Here is a 23,244-nt window from a genome sequence, read left to right as displayed (position 1 = left end):
CATAGGAAGCTGCTTTGCTTTCTACTGAATCACACCACTGGGCCATCTAGATCTGTGTTTTCTACACTGTCTGGCAGTGGCTCTCCAGAGCTTCAGGCAGGGGTCCCTCCCAGCCAAGCCTACAGATGCTGGAGGTTGAACCTGGGACCTTCTAGATGGGATTCAGATGCTCTACTATGGAGCTATAGCCCTGTAGTCAGGTTTTGCAACTCTCCATGCAATCCATTAATTCATGTATTTGGCTCCCGGCCTTCAGCCTTACCAGTCCAAATAGGCTCCAGCCACCCCTCTTTGACTACTTGGCAAAGCTTCTGGCTTTGCTTAAATATTCCAAGTGTGAATTTGAGATTTTTCACTGCATATGTGTGATGGCCACTGGACTAAGATGCTGGTGGTCAAAGAAGAGGTCCAAGTTATTATCCATGCCCTCCTTATGAACTTCCTGGAGGTGGCTTGCTAGTGGATGCTGGACCAGATGGGCCATTGTTTCCACACTTTTATTCTTTTGCTCAACAACCTCCTAATAATATCCCCCTGCCTCTCCATCCTATAAACCAGGGGTCAGCAACCTTTTTCAATTGTGGGCCAGTCCACTGTCCCTCAGACCATGTGGTGGGCCGGACTATATTTTTTTTTGGGGGGGGGGGTGAACGAATTCCTATGCCCCACAAATAACCCAGAGATGCATTTTAAATAAAAGGACACATTTACATTCTACTCATGTAAAAACACGCTGATTCCTGGACCCTCCGCGGGCTGGATTGAGAAGGTGATTGGGCCGCATCCGGCTCACGGGCCTTAGGTTGCCTACCCCTGCTATAAAAGAGCCTTTCCTCTGGAGCACTGAAGGGGAGGCTAAACAAACAAACAAACCAACAAACAAACCCTATCTTCAACACAAATGACCCTGTGAATCTGGAGAGTGAGAATCAATAACACATAGAGCAATTCTATAGACTAGGAAGGGATCCCCAAGGATCCCCGTCTAACCCAGTCCCCTGCATGGCATGCTCTTGTTTTGTGTATTACACTTTTAATTGTGATGTATTCAATTTATTATTATTATTTTTATCAAACTCTTGTTATGGAAATTGCCAGGGTGGATGGGTTTTATGCTTCTTCACTCATTTCAGATCAGAATGCAACCAGCTCTTCCAGAGTTGCTATTGTATTTACTGCAGCATGTAAATCTTGCCTGGGGCTGATTTATTTATTTATTTTAAGCAAACTTATAGTTTGGTTTTCTATGCCTGGCATTCTAAATCATGAAACAGTTATTAGTAATTTTATTGCTGTACCCTTCTGTTTGGTTTGGCATTGTTTTATAGATCTGCACAGTTTCTTTTCTGAATATTGCTCACACCGACTGTTAATTCTTCTTCCACAGCTGAGCCCTGGTTTCTGAGCCCTGCTTCAGAGAGAATGGAAGGAGAAGGAGAAGACAAACCCACTGAAAGGGTGAGTTGGGAGAGTGCTCTATCTAGTTGTATTTATAAATCATTGGCCATCTAAAATAGGGTTGCTATACATCCGGAATTCCAATGACTGAATCAGTGTCCGGGGGGAGGGGGGATTTTGGGTAATCAGCAAAATGTCTGGGTTTTTAAAACTTTCCCAAAGCTCAACAATTTTTTGTGTTCGAATTTGTATTTCTTGAAATATGGCAACCCTATCTACAGTACTGTAAAGCAGAGAAGGGGAACATCTGCCACACTCTAGATCAGGGGTCTGCTCAGCCCAAGGTCAAGAAGAGCCGATAAGGTGGCAACACAGAAACCACAATGGTTATGAGATCAGGTTACATGACGCAGTAGGGATGTGGGTGACTTGGGATGAAGTGGGTGGAACCCTTAATTGGGAGCACCGCCATGGCTAGGACAGGGACTCTTTGTTCTCTCGCTGTGATCATTAAAGTTTATAACTGGTAAGAATACTCATTTCCTTTGTTCTACTTATTTACTGCCAAGGGTGGTGGGGAGGAAGCCGATTCCCTGAAGCCTGACACCATATTTCAAAAGGTGAAAATCCGGACATAAAAGTTGTGGAGCTTTTTTTTGTCAAAGCTGCGGAGCTTTCTTTGCAAAATCTCGAAACAAAAATGATGTTTTTGAGCTATTTTTAAGGAAGTTCACCAAAAACTACACTTCTTACATGGTTTGCCATATGTCCAGATTTTCCCAGACTTTTCTGCATTTTTCCGCCTGGCTGCTGTTACAGATGGCCGAATCCCAGCTATATCCGGGCATAGCTGCCAAGTTTTCCCTTTTCTCACGAGGAAGCCTATTCAGCATAAGGGAAAATCCCTTAAAAAAGGGATAACTTGGCAGCTATGTATCCGGGAAATTCTGGACGTTTGGCAACCCTAAATTCTAGCAAGATCGAATTTTCATTATCGTCGAGACCTGCAAGGCCTGTTTTCAAGCAAACGTGTCATGCATCAGGATCTAACAAATATTTATGGAGGTTGGACCCTGTATGCTAAAATTCACAGTTTCTGCTGCTCTGTTCCAATAGAAACTGACAAGACTCCTAGTGCTAGCTGCAATGACTGCTGGTTTTGGATCGTCTTTTCAATATGGCTACAACGTCTTTGTGATCAACTACGCAGCAGAGGTATGGTCTGTTATTATTTGTTCAGAGCATTTGCACGCTATTCTTTTAGGGCTCCCAGAGTGGCTTGCGTGCAGTTGATTAGAACAAAACAATCCCTGCCTGCAGGCTTACAATATAAATTCACAACATGCAAGGGAAAAGGACAGGGAGGGAAGGGCGTGGGGAAATAAAATTCAGGCACCAATTATTCCATGGGAGTTCATCTAATGACCAGTGGGCACAGCAGTGGCGTAGCATTGGCTGCCAGCGCCCGGGGCCTCGTGGGAGAGGGAGGGAGGGGAATGGCATGCACATTCAACTGCCTAACAATCTCCTGCCTACCAGGAGATTGTAGTCACTGAGATAAGAAAAGAAGAATAGTTTGCCTGGGGAGGTCACTTCCTGGTTCGCATGGGGAAGCAACAGGAGCACACGGCTGTATTGAGGCAGCACCAGGTGTCAAAATTTTGCACCCCTAACAATTTTGCCCCCGGGGCAACCACCCCTCCCCCCCCGCTACACTGTGTCACAGTTCAGGGGCAGGGGGATGGAGCAGAGCTTTGGAGCAAAGCTGAAGGAGTGAGCTTAGCTTCCCATCTCTCTCACTGGTAGAATGGCTGAGGGAGAGGAGGCACAACAGCCCTGCAGTGTGGGCAACTCCTTACATAGGGTCAGTGCAAATGTTCTACCTTTCCCTATTTAGCACCAACATTTCCGGTATTTGTTCCGTCATTTGTGGAAGATGGGGGGGGGGGACCTTGGACCACTTGCACACAATAAGTTTAATAAAAAGCAGAGAGACAGAAGGTTCAGGTGAGTAACATGGTCCATCAATACGCTAATCCACACCTAAACATGTTTTCTCCCTTCATGGTGGAAAGATCCACACTATATATCTACTGCACATTTAAAGGACATGACTTCCCCCAAAGAATCCTGGGAACTGTTGTTCTCCCGTTTTGCAGAGCTACAGTTTCCAGAACCCTTAACCAACTACAGTTCCAAGGATGCTTTGGGGAAAGCCATGTGCTTCAAACGGGGGTTGAGAGAGAGTGTGTTTGCAAACAAGGATGTTGAACGAGAACCACAAACACGGTAGTCAGGGCTGCCTTGCCCCTCCTGGTCAGATCTGCATGGCCCCCAAACCATGGTTTACTGTGGCTTAATGTGCAGGAAGACGCTGATGCTGACTGTTACACTCTCCTCTCTCCTAGTTCATTAAAAGCTTTTACAACGAGACCTACTGATGGAGGAATCACATCAGCATAGACCACAGCTTGCTCCTGTTCCAGTGGGGGCTGACGGTTTCATTCTTCCCAGTCGGAGGCATGGTTGGGTCTCTTTTGGTGGCTCCCCTGGCAGATAACTGTGGCAGGTACAGTGATAACTCAACCCTGGAGATGGAGGTTAATTGGGAGAGAAAAGGAAGGAGCGAAGGAGGACAGATACCCCCCCAATGAGAATCTGTCAATAACTCGCAGTCTTGCAGAAACTGAAGTGTACAAGCGACACACATAGTCTTCTTAGTCTCTCTATTTTGCTTGCCTTCTTGCCGCCTGGAGGTTCAAGCTTTCCCTCGACCACCTGGAGGGGGATGGGCCGATACTGAAGATCTGGCAATCCTAGTGAATGGACTTCTTATCCCAGGGCCTATGAAAGCACTGTGGGGAGGGTGTTGGACGGGAAAGGCTGTGTGGCTTCTCCTGACCCAAATCTCCCTTTTACAGGAAAAGAATCTACATCAAAGCATAGGAAGCTGTCTTATGCTCAATGAGGCCATTGGCCTATCTAGTATTGCCAACACTGACTGGCAGCAGCTCTGCAGGCTTTCAAACAGGGGAGATTCCTAGCCCTACCTGGACATGCCAGGGATTGAACCTGGGAGATTCTGCTTGCAAAGCAGGTGCTCATACTGCTGAGCTTTGCCCTTCCTTTAAGGCAAATGAACCTAGGGAGCTACCTTATGCTGAGTCAGGCCATCGGTCCACCTATCTCAGTGTATTGTCTACACTGACTGGCAGCAGCTCCCCAGCCCAGCGTGTTTTATGCTAGTGTTCTTTGACCTTGGTCCCCCAAAGTCATTGGAATACAACTCCCATCATTCCCAAGCCAGTTTAATCAATGGTCAAAGAAGACCGACCTGCACTGACTGGCAGCAGCTCTCTGAGGGAATCAGAACAGGGGCGTTCCTAATCCTATGTGGAGATGCTAGGGAGCAAACCTCCTTGGCCTTTCCAGCAATTAACGACACCAGGACAAAGTACCAGTAATTGTAATAGCAGTAACAGTAGCCTAGCAGGATTCCAGTTGCAATTTCCTGTCCCCTAATGCTTTCCATCTGCTTTTATACATCCCTCAGTATCCACCTTGCCCTTTCCCTCCTGCCTTTTCAGAAAACGTACTTTGCAGGTGAATAATATTTTGGCCATCATCTCTGCTGTTCTCATGGGCTGCTCCAGAGCAATGAACTCCTTTGAGTTCATCATCTTTTCACGTTTGGTTATTGGAATATGTGCAGGTGAGTCGGAGGCAGGATGTGTTGTTAAATATATATGCTTGGGGATGCACGTCCTTTGACCTTGGCCTCTCCAGGCATCCTGTATATCGTGCATTCACAATTATTGTGATCATGATGGTATTGGGGTGGTATTGGCTTGTTTACAATACCGTTTTGCGCCTGCAAATGCTTTGGGGGGTGGCTGCTTTGCTTCCAATAGACAGCTGTATAGTGGTCCGTGGTCATAGGGGCAGGAAAAGAATCATAGCTGGAAGGGGGGCCCCAGGGGTCATCTAGTCCAACCCCCCGCAACGCAGGAATCTCAAGTAAAGCATCTGTAACGAATTAGCATTCAACCTCTGCTTTCAAAACCTCCAAGGAAGGAGAGCCCACAACCTCTCAAGTGTATATTGCATAGGTTTTCCCAGCTAAGTTATACTCCTAGGAGACCCATTGAAATTTAAAAAATCCAGTGAGCCGTGTCCATTCACTTCAATGGGTTGTTGGTCCAAGACGAGTCCTACTCAGAGTCGACCCACTGAAGATAATGGCCATGGCTCACTTAGGTTCATTAGTACCTAATGAGATCATATTACCCCATATATGCCCACTTGATCACTTTGACCTGCAGAACTGGCACTGTTATAGGTTTCATACTCATTCTGCATTTGCCAAGCAATTGATATACTGTGGCAACACCTACACTTTGGAACTCCTTGCCTATTGATATCAGGTGGACACTTTTTGGCATGTGTGTTTCTCTGTGGCTTTTAGCATATTGTTGATTTAAATTTTTTTTTTTTGGAAGTTTATAAACGGTTGGTTTTAACTGATAATTTCACTGTTCTATTATTATTATTTTTGTAATAGTAGTAGTAGTAGTAACAACAACAACAACAACAACAACAACAACAACAACAACAACAACAACAATTTATTTATACCCTGCCCATCTGGCTGGGCTTCCCCAGCCTCTCTGGGCGGCTCCCCACAGGTTAAAAACAGAATAAAACTTCAAACATAAAAAACTTCCCTAAACAGGGAACTGTTTAACTACTTTAAGGTGGTTTTTTTTTAAGCATTATATAATTTTTGTGAAATAATTAAATAAATTCCAACAGGTCTACTTTGAACAACACTCTGTGTCTTTTAACTTTTTGCACACAGTTTGTATTGTATGTTTTTATGTATTTTTGTTGTAAACCACTTATGTATATATTAATGAAATAACGGCCCCTAAATATTTTCAGAAATGAAAAGAAGTTAAAACACCTGCTTGGCTACGGCCCAATGAGTCTTGTTATAGAACTGGGGGATACAGACCCTGCGTGTGTGCCAGTGGGACCCCATGGGCTCTTGCCACAGCTTGGCAGAGAGAGGGGCAGGAACCCAGCTTTCGTAACAGTCTGCTCTGAGTAGGACTTTGCATTGCCTGCCAGCCCAGGAATATGTTCAGATGCTTCTGCACGTAGCCTATGCACATTCAATTGTCTTTTTTGTTGACCATGCCAACAGGGATCTCCTTCAGCGTGGTTCCCATGTACCTCACAGAGATTGCCCCCGAGAACCTGCGAGGAGCCATAGCCATCACTGGCCATTTCTTTATCATCTTTGGTAGCCTGATGGCTCGCATATTTGGGCTTGACAAACTCCTAGGGACCCAAGAAGGTAAGTCTGAGAGATGCCCCCTTTTGGCCTCTTGACACAGAGGCGGCTCACAGTTCTTCAAGGGTCAACCTTTTAGCCATGCCCACTCTGGACACGCCCACAAAATTTGAATGTGAGCATGGCCGACCCATTTAATTTTTAAACCCACCTACCCACTCACACACACCTGGCATCCTGTCCAGACATGTAGTTATTGACATGTGGTTTAACAACCAATCTGCCTCCATAGGGAACTCTGGGGACAGTAGCTGTGAGGGGGAATAGGGGCCTCTGAGTAACTCTCAGCTCCCTTTGCAAACTACAGCTCCCAGAAGTCTTTGGGGGAAGCCATGAGGGTTTAAAGTGGTATCATAGCACTTTAAATGTATGGCGTGGATTTGGATCTTGTGTGCAACATGGTGTTATATGAAAAAAAGCTGCTCCTTTTTCCTTATGGGGTATTCCTGTATAGAGTCCTTAAGTGGGTCCTCTATTGGTAGGAGAAAATAACAGAGGCCAACCCGGAGTATATTGAGAAGCAAAGTGGCTAGTAAGCCTGATCTTTATTCAAGGAACTGTTGCAACAGGGTCCCCACTTTTGAAATTGCCCACCCTGTAGCCCAAGACCACCCCCCTAAAACATCATACATACATCACAGAAGGAGGTGGTCTCCAGCAGAAATCCTGCCTGCCAGGGTACTGGGCATTCTTTTGTGATGGTTAATACTTTAGTTCCTGAATCCAGGTCACAGGCTCACCTTATACATACACAAATACGCCCTAAAGACAGGATTTGCAAGCAAAAAGACCAGGGTCACCAAACTAAGGCCCGGGGGCCAGATGTGGCCCAATCACCTTCTAAATCCGGCACACGGACGGTCCGGGAATCAGCATATTTTTACATGAGTAGAATGTGTCCTTTTATTTAGAATGCATCTCGGGGTTATTTGTAGGGCATAGGAATTCGTTCATTCCCCCCCCCCCCCGAATATAGTCCGGCCCCCCACAAGGTCTGAGGGACAGTGGACCAGCCCCCTGCTGAAAAAGTTTGCTGACCCCTGAAAAAGACAATGGGAAGGCTTTCCCCATTTGCCTCCCTTAGAGCAGAGGAATATTTGAGGTCACTGAGAGTCAAAATGGCTTCAGGATTGCTTTCCTGTATTATTTCAGACACATGGTTCATATATTTAGATATGTGTGCATTTATGGATATTTATTCTGTAATGGAGACCTTGAAATTCTTATAACAATGGTCTTGAGATTTATGTCTTGCTCCTACAACGCTTGGTTTATATTATTTGGTTATTCCTATGCAGTCATTGTTTGCTTTTTCTTTGTTATTGTTTATAACTAAAAGACAATAAAAATGATTTAAAAAAAGAAAGAAATTCCTTCAGTAGCACCTTAAAGACCAACTACTGGTAAGTTTTTATTTTGGTATGAGCTTTCGTGTGCATGCACACCTCTTCAGATGCAGTAGAAGTGTGCATGCACACGAAAGCTCATACCAAAATAAAAACTTAATTGGTCTTTAAGGTGCTACTGAAGGAATTTTTTTATTTTAAAAAAAGAAATTCACACTGAGGTGGTGGTGGGGGACAACACAAACCTTGGAGCGGGGCAGATACTGCCTGTGCTCTATGGATTAGCCACCTAGCTGTGCCAACACATTCCATGCCTCTTACCATCTGTGTGCAGGGTGGCCGTTCCTGCTGAGCCTCACTGGGGTTCCGGCATTGTTTCAGCTCATCTTCCTGCCATTCTTCCCCGAAAGTCCTCGGTACCTCCTGATTCAGAGGCATGATGAAAAAGCAGCCAGAGAAGGTAGAAACTTGAATGGAAAAAAACATTGGATGTGGTTATTATCATGAGTCCCAAACCTTTAAGCCCAGGGTTGTATGCCACTGTGGCGTTCACACAGAGCCCCCGGTCGTTCCACGGACTATTGACCCTGTGCCACCACATCTGTTCTTTTCCACTGCCACCAACCAGGTTTCCCCAGTAATATATTCAGACTCAGACAGGTTGTAACGTATTAACAAAGATTCCAGTTTACTGTGAACACAAACAAGTTTTAAATACTTTGAAACACTGTACAGTGGTACCTCGACTTACGAATTTAATCTGTTCCGAACGGACCTTTGTAAGTCGAAAAATTCGTAAGTCGAAGCCAATGGGGATTTTTTAAAAAAAAATATCCGTAAGTCGAAAAAATCCTATCTATACCGCATCCAAAATGGCGGATGGAACTCTGTTTGTAACTCGAAACATTCATAAGTCGAGTCATTCGTAAGTCGAGGTACCACTGTAATCCGATTCACTCTCTCTGTCTCTCCTCTGTCTCTAACTGACTCTGACTCCTATGCCTCCCACCCACAAGAAACCAACCAAACTGTCTCTCTATTTCCAACTGTCTTCCCCACTGTCTAAATCTCTGAGCCTTTTTAAAAGCAGGTAGGCTCCACCTCTGGGCTTTTCTATTGGTCTACCTATTAACCTTTTCTCTCCCCCTGTACAGACATTTCCAAAAGAACGGGCAAACGTCACAGTCACTGTTTTCACGTTCTGTGTGAGGTAGCTTAATAAGAGCCTGCTGGGTCAGGTCAATGGCCCATCTAGGTCAGCATTCTGTTCTCACAGTGGCCAACAAGATGCCTCAATGAGAAGCCCACAAGCTGGACCTGAGCACAAGAGCCCTCTCCCCTCCTGTGGTTTCCAGTAACTGAGATTCAGAAGCATTCCTGCCTCCAACCATGGAGGCAGAACACAACCATCAAAACTAGTAGCCGTTGATACTATAGCCTTCCTCTCCATGAATTTGCCCAATGCCACACGTAGTTGTAGCACGAGAGAATTCGAGGGTGCTTCCTTCTGGACTCCTGCTACTTTGCAAGAGGGATTTCTCATCCTTGAACAGTTTTGCACATTGAAAGTGATTTTAAAATGCTCTTTTGCCTAGGACAACAATTCTTCTTCCACTTCTTCTTCTTCTTCTTCTTCTTCTTCTTCTTCTTCTTCTTCTTCTTCTTCTTCTTCTTCTTCTTCTTCTTCTTCTTCTTCTTCTTCTTCTTCTTCTTCTCTTCCCTTCCTTCCTTCCTTCCTTCCTTCCTTCCTTCCTTCCTTTCTTTCTTTCTTTCTTTCTTTCTTTCTTTCTTTTAAATCACTTTTGGTAGTTTGGAAAGTGATGGGAGAAGGTCTGGAATGAACGAATGGTTATAGGGAAATTGTAAAAACAACCCAAAAGCAAACCAGAGAATGCTCCTTGTCATATAACCACCCCGTAAACATATCTGAAAGTATGTTAAACATAGACTGATTTTATACCATAGTCTAATCTCTGCATAAACTGGCTATGTTCTACTGGGTTTATATGGCACGTGATCGATCTGAAAGGGGTTTTTAATAGATACTGTACAAGTCTCTCCTCGCCCTGTTTCCTCTTCCCTTTTTGAGGATTCCCTGGTTTAAGTTCTACCTACGGAGCCCTTGGTGAGCTGGGCAAATCCCTAGGTAAATCCCTCAGATTTAACTGACATATCTCTGGCTCAGCTGAGTTGAAAGACCTAGGCTGGCAGAGCCCCAACTGGGCCTGAGCTCAACCGGAAAAGTCGAAGGTTCAACAAATTCAAAATCTCATCCTGGCTGATCATGTATTTGCATTGCTTTGCTAGAGCTTTTGTTTATTTTGTTTTGTTAAGTGGAACCTTCCTGTACTGTATGTTGAACACATGACATGGAAGAGGAGAGGACAGAGGGTGAGGAAACAGCTGTGCGTGGGGGCTCTCTTCCCATACTTTGGACCCCCTTTGGACTGCTGTCATTTCCAGGAACTCTTCTCATTGTGAGACGGAGAGTTTGTTTGGACCGTGGGATGAATGCTCAATAGATAGGCTGTTTGCATGCTCAACCTCTTGCAGGCACACCAGAAAGACCTGTCTACCCCGGAAACCATGGAGGCTAGTCCATTAAGTCAAGTGGGTCACTGCCCCACCAAGGTCAGCCAGCTCCCGCTTGCCTGCTTCCTTATTTACAGCTTTACTTACCATTAGCTCTAGCGCCACCAGCCATTTGCTCTGGCACCCCCTACTGTTGACCTCCCTGACCTCTGCCATATCAGATCCAGCGGGCACCAGCCTCCACTGCTGGAAGAGGCTGTGTGTACAGACTGGGGGTGGGGGGCGCTAAGAACCCTCCAAATGCTGCCAAGCCGAGATAGGTGGTCTGTGGCACTAGTAAGCCAGTCGTCTCCTTCCACACAGCCTTGGTGAAGCTAAGGGGCTGCGACAACGTGGAGGATGAAATTGAAGAGCTCCACGAGGAGGACCTCTCCGAGGAATTGGAAAAGGATATGGACATCTTTACGATGTATCACTTCGATGACATATGGGGCCACCTCGTCTCTGCCGTCGTCTTGATGGGCGGGCAGCAGCTCACCGGCATTAATGCGGTAGGGCAATCTCCCTGAGAACGGGCCTTTTCGGTGGTGGCTCCTGCGTGTGAGATGCTTTCCCCAAGGAGGCCTGCCTGGTGCCATCGCTGGCTGCTTTGAGGCACAAGGCAAAAATGTTTGCAGCCAGGCGTTTGGCCTTTAGCTTGGAGAACTGTATATATTGTGGCCTCCTCTAGTGGGTGGGATATTGAGCAGTGAAAAATCCCTCTCCTCACTGGCTCTCTGTGGAGAACGGAAATTAAGACTGAAAAAATGGCAGAAACTGAAAAGGACAGATTTGTCTATATCCTGATAGGGGGTCATCATTCAGCTAAGAATGTCTGTTTCTCCTTTCAGGCCAGCTATTATATGGAGATACTCTACATGTCTATGGGGTTAGAAAAGAAAATTGTCGGGTATATCAGCATAACGATATACATTTTGCTTATGTTCATAACTCTCCTGGTGGTAAGATTCTCTCTCATTTCAACATCAACGCCAACATGGTGAGCTCCAGATGTTGTGGACTACAACTCCCATAATCCCTAAGCATTGGTCACACAGGCTGGGGCTGATGGGAGTTGTAGTCCAAAATGTCTAGAAGGCACCATGTTGGTCTCCCCTGATATGAATGTTTAGCTCCTCCCTGTAATGCTTCTACTCTTGGTCTGCTCCAAAGGCCACCACTTTTATAGTGTGCTTTTGTGTTAAGCTGGCCGAGTTGTTCGGTTTCCTCCAGACAAACCACAAGTCCCGGTTTGCATGGAATGCAAAGACAAACCATAGCTTTGCTCACAGCAGGAGGATTAGAGAAGGGGCAAAACGGCTGCCATCACCTCTCCAGAGATCTGGGTGGAATCGAGACACATGTAAAAAACGCTGTGGAAATGCTTTTGAAAAAAGTTTTGAAAAATATATTGGATTTGTCATAGCTCACCTTTGCCATCTAGTGCCACATTTTTATAATGCACTTTACAACACAGTTTAAACATTTTATTTGCAGCTGTATAGCTGAGTCCCTGGTTTGGCTTAGGGTTAAGTAAAAACAGAACTTCCGCCTCTGGGCCCATCCAGGCTGTTGCTAATTTCGGGTGGGTTTCAGGTGGACTCAATCCCCAATTGCATCTCCAGGTAGGGATGGGAATGTACTCTGCCAGAAACTCTGGAGAGCTGCTGCCAGCCAGCGTAGACAATACTGAGTTCAATTGGCTAATGGGCTTCACTCAATATAAGATAGTTTCTTATGTTCCTATGTCTGTAGGGCTATAGTTCAAGGGTAGAGCATCTGCTTTGCAGGCAGAAGGTCCTAGGTTTGATCCCCAGCATCTCTACTTAAGGCTGGGGAAGACACCCTGGCTGAAACCCTGCAAAACTACTGCCAGTCAGTGCAGACATTGCTGAGCTAGATGGATGCAATGGTCTGACTTAGCACAAGGGAGCTTCTTAGGTTCCTAATCACATACTAGCCAATTCACATCGAGCAGCAAGAGGCGATTGGAAGGTTTAGCGCAACAAACCCTCTTCCCAAAAATGCTGGAAGCAACAAGGAAATACACTGGAATTATCTAATCTCCCTGTAAGCTAATAAATATGGTCACCCATTAAATAACTGACATCTCCTCATCTCCCTGCAAATAAATCAGAATGGATGCGTAATAGACAGGCCACCTCGAAGCGCCCTTCCTCTCTCTTTCTAACTTCCCTGCTTTTTTGTATCCGTTAGATCCGTTTTGCTGACTCTTCGGGGCACAGAAATCTCCTACTCAGTGGCTTGGGGATCTGCAGCATCACCTGCGTCCTCTTAGCCATGGCAATTGAATTACAGGTCTGTATTGCAAGTCCACAAACTCTTGATGTCTGACTCTAAGCACCCACCAATGCAGTGCCCTCAGTTCTTGGGATAATGATAATGGTAATGGTAATTTATCTATTGCATTTGTTAGTCTTTTTTGTTTGCAGAAAGTAAAGTCCCAAAGGGACTCAATGTAACACAAGAATGAAAGCCAACATAAAACTGAAATAAAATAAAAGCTGAAAGCATTCCTATGCATGAAACAAAGGAGGCCACAATATCCCAAACTCCCCGGGCCTGGCTGAAAAGAAACATTCTTGCCTGGTGCCCCAAAGTAGTCAGTGACGGTGCCAGGTGAACTTCCCTGGGAAGAGAGCATTTCCTAAGCATGTGCCACCACTGAAAAGGCCGTTCTCCTGTTGCCACTCTCTGGATACGGCACATGGAGAAGGGTCTCAAATGATGAATGATGCTGATTTTGTGTAGTGGATGGTGCATTAATGGAAATTAAGGGAATGGTAGCGCTATTTGGGGAAGCTCAGAAGTTTCTGGCACCAAACTGCAATTCCAGGAATTGCTTGCAGGAGGTGATGACAATTGAACTGGTATAAAACTGAGGAGTTTTGCAGGACAGAGCAGATAGGCTGTTAATTAAACCATGTTGTCGTTTTGATTTTTCTTCCTCCCTTCCCCCCAAAGGAGCCCAGGGTAAAACATGCAACAATGATTAATTTTTTTAATTTTTAAAAAATGCAACTCAAAGCAGTTTTAAAATACTCTAAAACCAGTCAAAACCCTTTTTATGTACAGTATAAAAAGAACAGTTAAAAACACTCTTGGCTAGTGATCATAGGGTTGCCAGGAGCAGTGTCTTTCAGCCATCAAATGCCTAGGTTAAACAAGAGTGTTATTAAATTCCTGAAAGTAAGTAATGAAGGGAGAGGGTGAGAGACGCACCACACCAGGGAAGACATTCCACAGTCAAGGAGCCACCACTGAAAAGGCCCTGTTATGTGTCAATTCCAACCGGGTAGTCCCCAGAGGCACCACCACCAACAGGGCTTCACCTGCTGTTCTTAGGGTTTGAGATGGTTGATACTGGGGAGAAGAAAGCACCACTGAGTTCAATGGAGCTCATGCCCAGGCATAGGAACACAGTCACGGTCCTATTAAATAGGGTTTTCTGATGATGATGCTTGCAGTAGTGGAGTGTCAATGACATTGCAACTACAGCACTTTCTCTGCCTGAACTGTGAGTCCCTTTCTCTAACAGAAGACCATCTGGTGGATGTCATACGTCAGCTCATCTTTTGTTACCCTCTTCCTCATTGGACAGTCCATCGGGCCAGGTAAGCTCTCTGATGAAGATGATTTATGAGCAGAGCTGTCTTTCCCATTGGTCTTAGTGGTTCGTTGCGCCAGGGCGCCGGCCTCTCAGGGGTGCCCTAGAGAGTGGGGGAGCTGCGCTCTTAAAACAAGGCATGCTTTCCCATAGCCGCGGGAGACTCAATTTACACTCAACAGGAAGTGGAACATGTTCTGCTTCCAAGGCAAAGTTCACCAACCAAAACACCTACTTCCGGGTTTGCAGCGTTCTTAATCCAAGTTGTTCATAAACTAAGCTGTTCTTAAACCGAGGTACCACTGTACTGACATAGTCGGACAAAGATATACTCAGTAAAAATATATTCAATGCTACACAGACACACCCCAAACAGCTGTGTAAGTGTGTTGCCAAACATCATCATAAGGGTTATATCCAACATTTGTGCTATGGATCCGTTGAAGCTAGCAGACGTGGCTAACTTCAGTTCGCTAATTTCAGTAGGTCTTTTCTGAGTAGGATTTCACTGGCTACAACCCTAAGTCTTTACCTGGGCCGCATTCCCAACCATATACTTAAAGCAGCATCATATCACATCAAACAGTCATGGCTTCCCCCAAAGAATTCTGGGAGCTGTAATTTGTTATGGGTGTTGAGAGTTGTTGGGAGAACCCTCTACACCCCTTACAGAGTTCTCTGAGAAGAGGGGTTGGTTGTTAAACTGGTCTGAAAATTTCAGCTGGGGTGGTGGTGGAATAGGGGCCTCCTAGCAACTCTCTGCACCTTTAACAAATGGCAGCTCCCATAATTCTCTGGAGGAAGCCACGACCGTTCAAAGTGGCATCGTAGCGCTTTAAATATATGGCCAGGATGTTCAGGGCTCCTTGAGGAAGCACAAGAGATGAGTAGCATAGATAAACTTCCCTGTTTAGGGAAGTTTTTAATGACTGATGTTTTAATGTACTTTTAATATTCTGTTAGAAGCCAACCAGAGTGGCTGGGGAAACCCAGCCAGATGGGCAGGGTATACATTTAAAAATATTATTATTATTATTATCATCATCAGTGAAAATGAAAATGGGGCATTCTTTCTCTCCCGGCCCAGATCCAGTTCCAGTGGTGATCATAGCAGAGCTGTTCCTTCAGTCATCCCGCTCCACTGCCTTCATGGCTGGGGGCTGTGTTCACTGGTTCTGCAAATTTGTTATCGGAATCGTGTTCCTTCAGACGGAGGTAAGTGGGTTTGGCTAATACATCCAAGGTTCTCTTAGAGGAGTCCCATGTCATCGAACCTGAGCTTCCACAGACTCCACCTCCCATAAGGCACCATTGGCAGCAGCAGCGGCAGTGTTCTATATGCTTATGATAACATTTTATTCTCCTGCTAATTGTGCTGTTTTAAATGTGCATTTGATACTTGACTTCCTTTAGTAATGTTTTCTTTTGAAATGTTTGTGTGTGTTAACTTTGCTGCGTTAAATGTGCATTCTGTAGCTGGCCTCCTTTGCAATTAAGATAAAGATTTCCAAAATTTCTCAAAATTGATAATTACATAACGACTATGTTTCATGGATTGGCTTCCCAACCACCCACCCACCCATTGTTTTTATTTGAACCCTTTTCTGCTGTGTTACATAACAAACTCTTATCTATTACAAATAAAAAATCCCTCTAGTACAATTATTTTATGGTTTTTCATCCGCTGCTCATATCTCAAATCCTCCCTGCAATTTCATTTGGCTATGATGCTTTTTCAAATAGGCCTCCACTCATCTATTAAAAAGTTCATCATTTCGCTCTCTTGGTTTTGCTGTCAGCTTTGCCATTTCTGCATAGTCCGTTATTTTCAGAAGCCATTCCTCCTTCAGAGACGTTGCTCTAGCTGTGTTGAACAAGGGTGCTTCAGAGAGCAGTTTGCCAAACTGCTCTGAGAAGTGCCTCCAATCCCTGGCCTGTTAAACAGCTTGCAAGGGCTGCCTGCCACCCATACCGCTTGCTTGCTCGCTTGCTTGCCTGCCTATTATGCTTGAGTTGGTGTGGCTGCTACTTTCTGTAGCTTGATGACATTCTCTTACACACATGCCCAAGTCCTCTCTCTCTCTCTCTCTCTCTGCTTTTCTCTCTTTTTTTCTCTCCAGATGCACATTGAGCCTTACAGCTTTCTCCTCTTTTGGCCTCTCTGCGTAGCCACCTTAATTTATGCCTTCAAGCAGATCCCAGAAACCAGCGGCCAGACCTTCCTGGATATCAGGAGGACCGAGGCAATCCGAATGACCAGGACCCTCCTGCTCATGCAAATCGCAGAGGACTAGAAACTTGGGAGACGGTCCTTGCAGCGATTTGGAGATATTCTGTTCGGTTGGCCCTTTGGTGATAGCAGCAGTTTCCCTTCTGGTCTGACTGAACAGCCTGGACTTTATTCCTTCTTTTTCCTACACTGGACTCTGACTGCCACCACCTCTCACTATTGGCTTATGCACCTACCTGAAGGGTCATAGGCTACCTATCCATGTTTTAAAAAGTCTTAATAAAAGCTGCATCAGCCACTCATGCAGAGACACAGCAGGGAACTTCATTTCTGGATGATGCGTCCAGCTCTCAGGCTCCTGTAGTCCATGTATGGGGGACCAGATGTCTCCAGATGTTGCTGAACTATGACTCTCATCACCCCTGACCACTAGTCATGCTGGCTGGGGCTGATGGGAGTTGGACTCCTACATCAGGAGTCCCCCATCCCTCCCACAACATCACAAGTTCCCCATCCCTCCTCTAACAGATATAGAGTTATGTCCAATGGCCACCCTACTCAGAGTAGGCCCATTGAAACTAATGAACTTGGTTTCCTCAATGTCTTTTTTAAAAGAAAAAAAACTGTCTAACCTCAGGCTATTTTTCTATTGGTGCTTATTGCTCAGCCTTAATTATCATTATTACATTTTTGTTGATAATAACACATGCTGTATAAACTGAAGTATAATAATAATAATAAATCCACGTGTGCTGTATATCCCTGTTTCCAGGAAGACTGTGTGTTTCTTTTCATAGAATCATAGAATTGTAGAGTTGGAAGGGACCCTGAGGATCATCTAGTCCAACCCCAAATATGCAACTGTCGCATACAGGGATCAAACTTGCAACCTTGGTGTTATCAGCACCACACTCTAACCAAGTGAGCTATCTAGGTTCTAACAACCACAAAATTACAATCCTGCCTGTTTCTCGAAGGAGCTGAAGGCAGCATCCATAGTTATTTCCCCCACCCATTTTGCCCTCACGACAACCCTGTGAAGTAGGTTAGGCTGAGAGATGGTCCCAAGGCCATCCCAATGAGCTCCCGCGTACTCTTTGCTCCGAGAAGCCACAATGATGCCTTTGCCTCAAAGGCCTGAGGTAAAAGTGTCCCAAAGGTTTCTTAAATTCAGTCATGAGGCCTGCGGAGGAGATCCAATTGAGACTATGGCTGTATTCCAAAGAGGTGGGGGAGGGCAGCAAGGATGGAGGTAGAGTTAGATGGCCCAGGAGAAGGCATTTGTGAGGTGAGGGATGCGGAATTGGGGCGTAAGGGAATGTTGGAGCTTACGGAAGTGACCAGGGATCGAAAGTGTCAGGAGCTGGATTCTCGGGAAGGTTCCCGCGGGTTGCCAATCAGAAGGTTGCCGGTTTGAATCCCCGCAACAGAGTGAGCTCCTGTTGCTCTGTCCCAGCTCCTGACAACCTAGCAGTTCGAAAGGACACCAATGCAAGTAGATAAATAGGCATCGCTGTGGTGGGAAGGTAAACGGCGTTTCAGTGCGCTCTGGTTTCCATCACGGTGTTATGTTGCACCAGAAGCGGTTTAGTCATGCTGGCCACATGACCTGGAAAACTGTCTGTGGACAAACGCCGGCTCCCTCAGCCTGAAAGCGAGATGAGCGCCACAACCCCATAGTAGCCTTTGACTGGGCTTAACCGTCCAGGGGTCCTTTACTTTTTTACCTTGCTAACAGCAACCTGCTAGATCAGGCCAATGGCCCCTCTCGTTCAGCATCCTGTTCCCACAGTGGCTAACCAAAATCCCTGTGAGAAACCGGCAAGTAGGACCCGAGTGCAAGAGCATCCTACTGTGGCTCCCAACAACTGGACTTTTGAAGCACCACAGCCTCCAACTATGGAAACAGAGTACAGCCATCTTGGCTAGTAGCCATTGATAGCCTTGTCCTCCATGAATTTGTCTAGACCTCTTATAACAGCCATCCAGGTTTGTGGCCATCACTGCCTCCTATGGCAGGGAGTTCCACAGGTTAACTGCACACTGCATGAAGCCTTTCTTTTCTCTGTTCCAAATCTTCCAACACTCAGTTTCGTTGGGTGGACCTGGGTTCTAGTGTTATGTGAGGGGGAGGGGGGGAAACCTTTTCTATATCCGCTTTCTCCATATCATAATGCGTAGTTCTATACATCTCTTGTCAGGTCACCTCTTTTTTATTCTCTAAAGTAACAAACCCACAAATGTAATGTTTCCTCCCATAAGCACTACACAAATGCTGAACACTTGAAAGCCCCATACTAATGATTATATTACCCTTTAAAATCCTCCGGGATTTAATGTGAACTTTGGGGAATTCTAGCAAAAAGAAGAGTAGCTCCAGGCAATGAAACAGCTCCATTCCATTCCTACCAGGATGAACTTCTTATATCTTCAACCATCATGTGAAGTAAATCGATATATTTAATATTGTATTTAATTGTTGTAGCCGCTTTGAGACTCCTTAGGGTAGTAATAGAGCGGGATATCAAATCCAAACTCCTCCTCTTCTTCTTCTAAACTGAGAGTGTGTGGCTTTCCTAAGGCCATTTAGTGTGCTTGTGTTAAAGGTGGTTTTAAATCAGGATTTGCTGATGGTCCCTTACCCTGGTTTCTTGCAGAGAGGATACATAATCCTGTTAATACTCTGCAGGCAACCTCTGAGCAGCTTGCTACCCCAGCTGTATTACTCAGGTTGGAAATCATTCAGATCTGATATGCTCTGACATGAACGTCCTTTATTGGGCCTTCCAACTGTCAACAGCTTCCCCTGGAATGTTCCAGCTCCCATCCCCTGATTGGCTCTTGCAACACCGTGAACCTTCCGAATGACTTGTTTCAATGGGAAATAGAGCCTGGCTGCCTGTTCCGCCGTTCACCAGTTCCGAAAGCTTGGGCTAGTCTGCATGTCCTTCGCCTCTCTTCCCCCTACCCAGCCTAAGAAGCAAGGATGACTGCCAACAACCTAGAACTGGAGAACCAGTTAGACGTTCCAAATGTTGGATTTGAACCTGGACTTGAACCCTCGGCTGCCACCTTGGCCGATCCTCGGGTATGATAGGAGATGTACACCAATGAGATATTCAGTGGGACAAGGTTATCTCTGCATACAAACTCAACAGGGAGGACAGGGGAGGATGAACTGTAAGTGACATCCCATAAGAAGAGTCCGCTGGATCGGGTCAAAGGCCCATCTAGTCCAGCATCCTGTTCTCGCCATAGCCAACCAGTTGCCCCAGTGGGAAGCCCACAAGCAGGACCTGAGTGCAGCAGCAACTCACCCTACTTGTGGTTCCCAGGCACTCCCAGGCATACTACCTCCAACAGAGGAGATAGAACATAGCCATTGTGGTTAGTAGCCATAGTTAAACTCCGGAATTCACTGTCACAAGCTGTACAATGGCCACCAACTTGGATGCTTTACACTCCGATGGCAAATTGATGGGGGATAAGGCTATCAGTGCTTTTTGGCCTTGATGGTGTCCAGGTATTGTCAGGGACTGGACTGAGGAGGAATAGTAGGGGCCAACCCCCCTTCTCCTGAACCTTCCCGAGATCAGGAGGACAGTATAGATTTAGAACAGTGGTTTGCAGAAGGCTCAGAGGCTGCAGAAGGGAAATATTGGGAGAGGAACAGCAGGAAGAAGCGCCAGGGCAGAGACAGCTGACAGACTCAGTGTCTTTGGAAAGCCTTCCTGAGCCCCCCTCTTCCAGGACTAGGCGGGCATTGAGAGTAGTAGAACAGAAAACTCAGAGGCAGAAAGCTCAGTTCAGCCGTCACAGGGATGACGGAGGGGGTTGGACTTTACTCGGAGCAACACCATTATTTAATAGAGACTGCAATCCTTTGTCTCTCTCTCTCTGTGAATACTGAATAAATTACATGGTAAGAACTCTTCTTGTTTATCTGCTTTTTGCCTGCCACCGGAGGAGGGATCGGCTTCCCTGAAGCCTGACAGGTATTTTAATCGCTGGTTTTAATTCTGTTGTGGCGCCCTTTAATTTATTTTAACCAGTGTGTATTTCTTACTCTGTATCTTATAACTGAACTTTTAAAATGTTGTAAGCTGCTTTGAATCCCTACTTGGGAGAAAGGCAGGATATAATACATTTATACATTATAATATTTTACCTTATAATATATTCAATAACGGTAACAACAACAACAACAACAACAACAACAACATTCGTTTGTTTGTTTGTTTATATGCCACCCAACCAACACTCTGGGTGGCTTCCAACAACTTAAACAACTTAGTTGTTTATTTCCTTGACATCTGACGGTAGGGCGTTCCACAGGTCGGGCACAACTACCAAGAAGGCAACAACAACAAAAGAAAGCGAGAGAAATCGGGTCCTCCCTAACAAGAGGGCACATGTTGCGGTGGGACCTGGCAACCAGTGTTGTGGGTGGGAACGTTTGGATAGCCGCAACACCCTATTGGTGGTCCCTCCATCTGGGGAGCAATTGGGCAAGAGGGATGCCAGTCAACACGATTAAGGGACCTCTATTTAAGCCGATGCACGTGTCCCTGAGCTTCCTCTTTGGGGCTCTGTGCATCGGAACACCTGCCCACCTCTCTCCTCTCCCCCTTGCGCTTGACCTTGCTATGCCGTCGTGTGTCGGCTGTCGTTGGGACAGGGGCACGGCAGGAATTTTCCCCACTTGGCTGATTGGCTGGTGCCACTTGGGTTTCGCCTGTTGAGTAGCAAATCGTCACAACTTGTAAGGTTGCGGATAGGATCTGGTTCAGGTGGATAGGGGTGGCAGGATGCCTAGCCATCCTTATGCACCCGAGGCTGACCTATGGTTGGTGCCCAGGGTCAGCGCTGCCTGCAAGGGTGCATGGAGCTAGTCGAACCAGAGCCTATGCAACCACTCATTTGATTGTAATCAATAAAGTTGTGGCCTAAATTCTGCTAAAAACCAAACCTAAAATTTGAGTCTTGTCTGAATTTATTTCCGGGGGGTGGTTAAAAGGTCTCCACACGCAAACTGAAAGTAGCAAATTCACCCATGCCTTCTTGCAAGGCTGATGCTATGTTCTAAAGTAATTTGCAGCAGTTGATAACTTTTTCCTCTCCCCCAGGTAAGCCAGACACTTACTGAGCAGCGAATATCCATATCAAGCATTTCAGAAAGGAGAAAAAAGTCCCAAGGATCCCGAAAATGGGTAAGTTCAGAGAGTTTGTTCACCCTGCGAGGTTTTGTTAAACAAACTGATGTCTGTTTGTTTCTAGACTGCAAACAGGTCTGGCAGGAAATCCCATCAAATGTATTTTATTTATTTATTTATTTATTTATTTATTTGGGGGGGGGATGTTAATACAAAAATTCTTTTAAGACTTAGAGGCTAAATGGGTTACATAGTAAAATGCAGTTAAAATGAGCAAAATGTTTCAAACCAAATATGCCTAATTTGCTGGTCTACGACCGTAATAAAGATATTATTATTATTATTATTATTATTATTATTATTATTATTATTATCATGCCTAACTAAATCCTTTTGTCTGGGTCAGGTTGCTGTCTAAAATGAAATAGCGAGGGTGCCTGCCTCATACAATATTATTGCTAAAACTTGTTAGAAACAAAGGAGAATAATTGAGGAAATAAAGTAGCAGAGCAGGGTGTAAGAGGAGAAAATGCTTCTGGGTCTCTTTCACTGAGACCAGCAGGACATTTTTAAAATACAGTCGTACCTTGGCTCCCAAACGCCTGAGGAGTTGAACGTTCTGACTCCCGAACGATCGAAAACTGGAAGTGAGTGTTCCAGTTTTTGAACATTCTTTTGGAAGCCGAACGTCTGGTGGGGCTTCCGCGGCTTCTGATTGGCTGCAGGAGCTTTGTGCAGCCAATCAGAAGCCGTGCTTTGGTTCCCGAACATTTCAGAAGTCGAACGGACTTCCAGAACGGATTCTGTTCGACTTCCAAGGTACGACTGTACATGCATCTCAGATCAGATGCATATATAAGCGGCTCCCCACTTTTGCAGCAGTTGCATTCTGATGCCCCATGCACATAACTGAAAATTGCATAAGTGGGGAACACCCTCCAAACACCCTTTAAATGCCCTCTCTGACACTCTCTATCCAATCCAGATTTTAAAAAAATGCCGTAGCACAATATATCCGCAATTGGAATTGGAGCTCTGGAGCTGGCTGGGTGCTGGAGGATGTGTGCAGAAGCAGCTGCTGCTGGGCCGCCACATGCATCAGCTGTTGGGCGGGGAGGCTGAGCAGCCTAAGCAAAGCCCTGCTACATCTCCAGTCTCTTCTCCACCCTCACGGAAGTCCCCTTCGGGCTCTGGGGAGGGTCTGCTTGTGACTCTCCAGCTTTCTCACTCCATTTCCTGGTATGAATTAAAATTACTTAATTATTTCCCAGAGCTGCACAAGTGAGGAGTCCCCTGTATTCTTTTCCCTGTACACTTTCTCTACATCCCGCGTAAAGATCATGGGGCACCTGTGTTGGAACCTGGTGACATTTATTTGTATGAAGTCCTCTTACAACCTTCAAGCATAAACGCTTGCAATGTCAGCATTTAATAATGCTTTCTGGAATATTATAATAGGCAGTGCCTTTTTTCAGGGGATAGATACTCAAGGGTACTGGCACCTCTCTCTCTTTTTTTTGTTACAGTAAGTGCTACACTTTTTAACAACTTCATGGCGAGTA

The 23,244-nt window shown here is 45.5% G+C and overlaps 1 protein-coding gene across 1 annotated transcript; it reads left to right on the top strand.

The window, feature by feature from the left end:
- The first annotated feature begins 817 nt into the window (after positions 1 to 817).
- LOC118086920 (solute carrier family 2, facilitated glucose transporter member 5) lies at positions 818 to 15,608 on the top strand. Its single transcript, XM_035119001.2, has 11 exons — positions 818 to 1,458; positions 2,515 to 2,613; positions 3,807 to 3,967; positions 4,986 to 5,110; positions 6,605 to 6,757; positions 8,435 to 8,560; positions 10,996 to 11,183; positions 11,523 to 11,633; positions 12,889 to 12,990; positions 14,231 to 14,306; positions 15,387 to 15,608. Exons 3-11 carry the CDS (start codon positions 3,921 to 3,923, stop codon positions 15,530 to 15,532), a joined length of 1,074 nt encoding a protein of 357 aa, XP_034974892.2. The 5' UTR covers positions 818 to 1,458; positions 2,515 to 2,613; positions 3,807 to 3,920; the 3' UTR covers positions 15,533 to 15,608.
- Positions 15,609 to 23,244: the final 7,636 nt, after the last annotated feature.

The sequence above is a fragment of the Zootoca vivipara genome, chromosome 6, assembly GCF_963506605.1.
Source record: "Zootoca vivipara chromosome 6, rZooViv1.1, whole genome shotgun sequence".
Lineage (NCBI taxonomy): Eukaryota > Metazoa > Chordata > Lepidosauria > Squamata > Lacertidae > Zootoca > Zootoca vivipara.
This window is presented reverse-complemented; position numbering and strand designations above follow the sequence as displayed.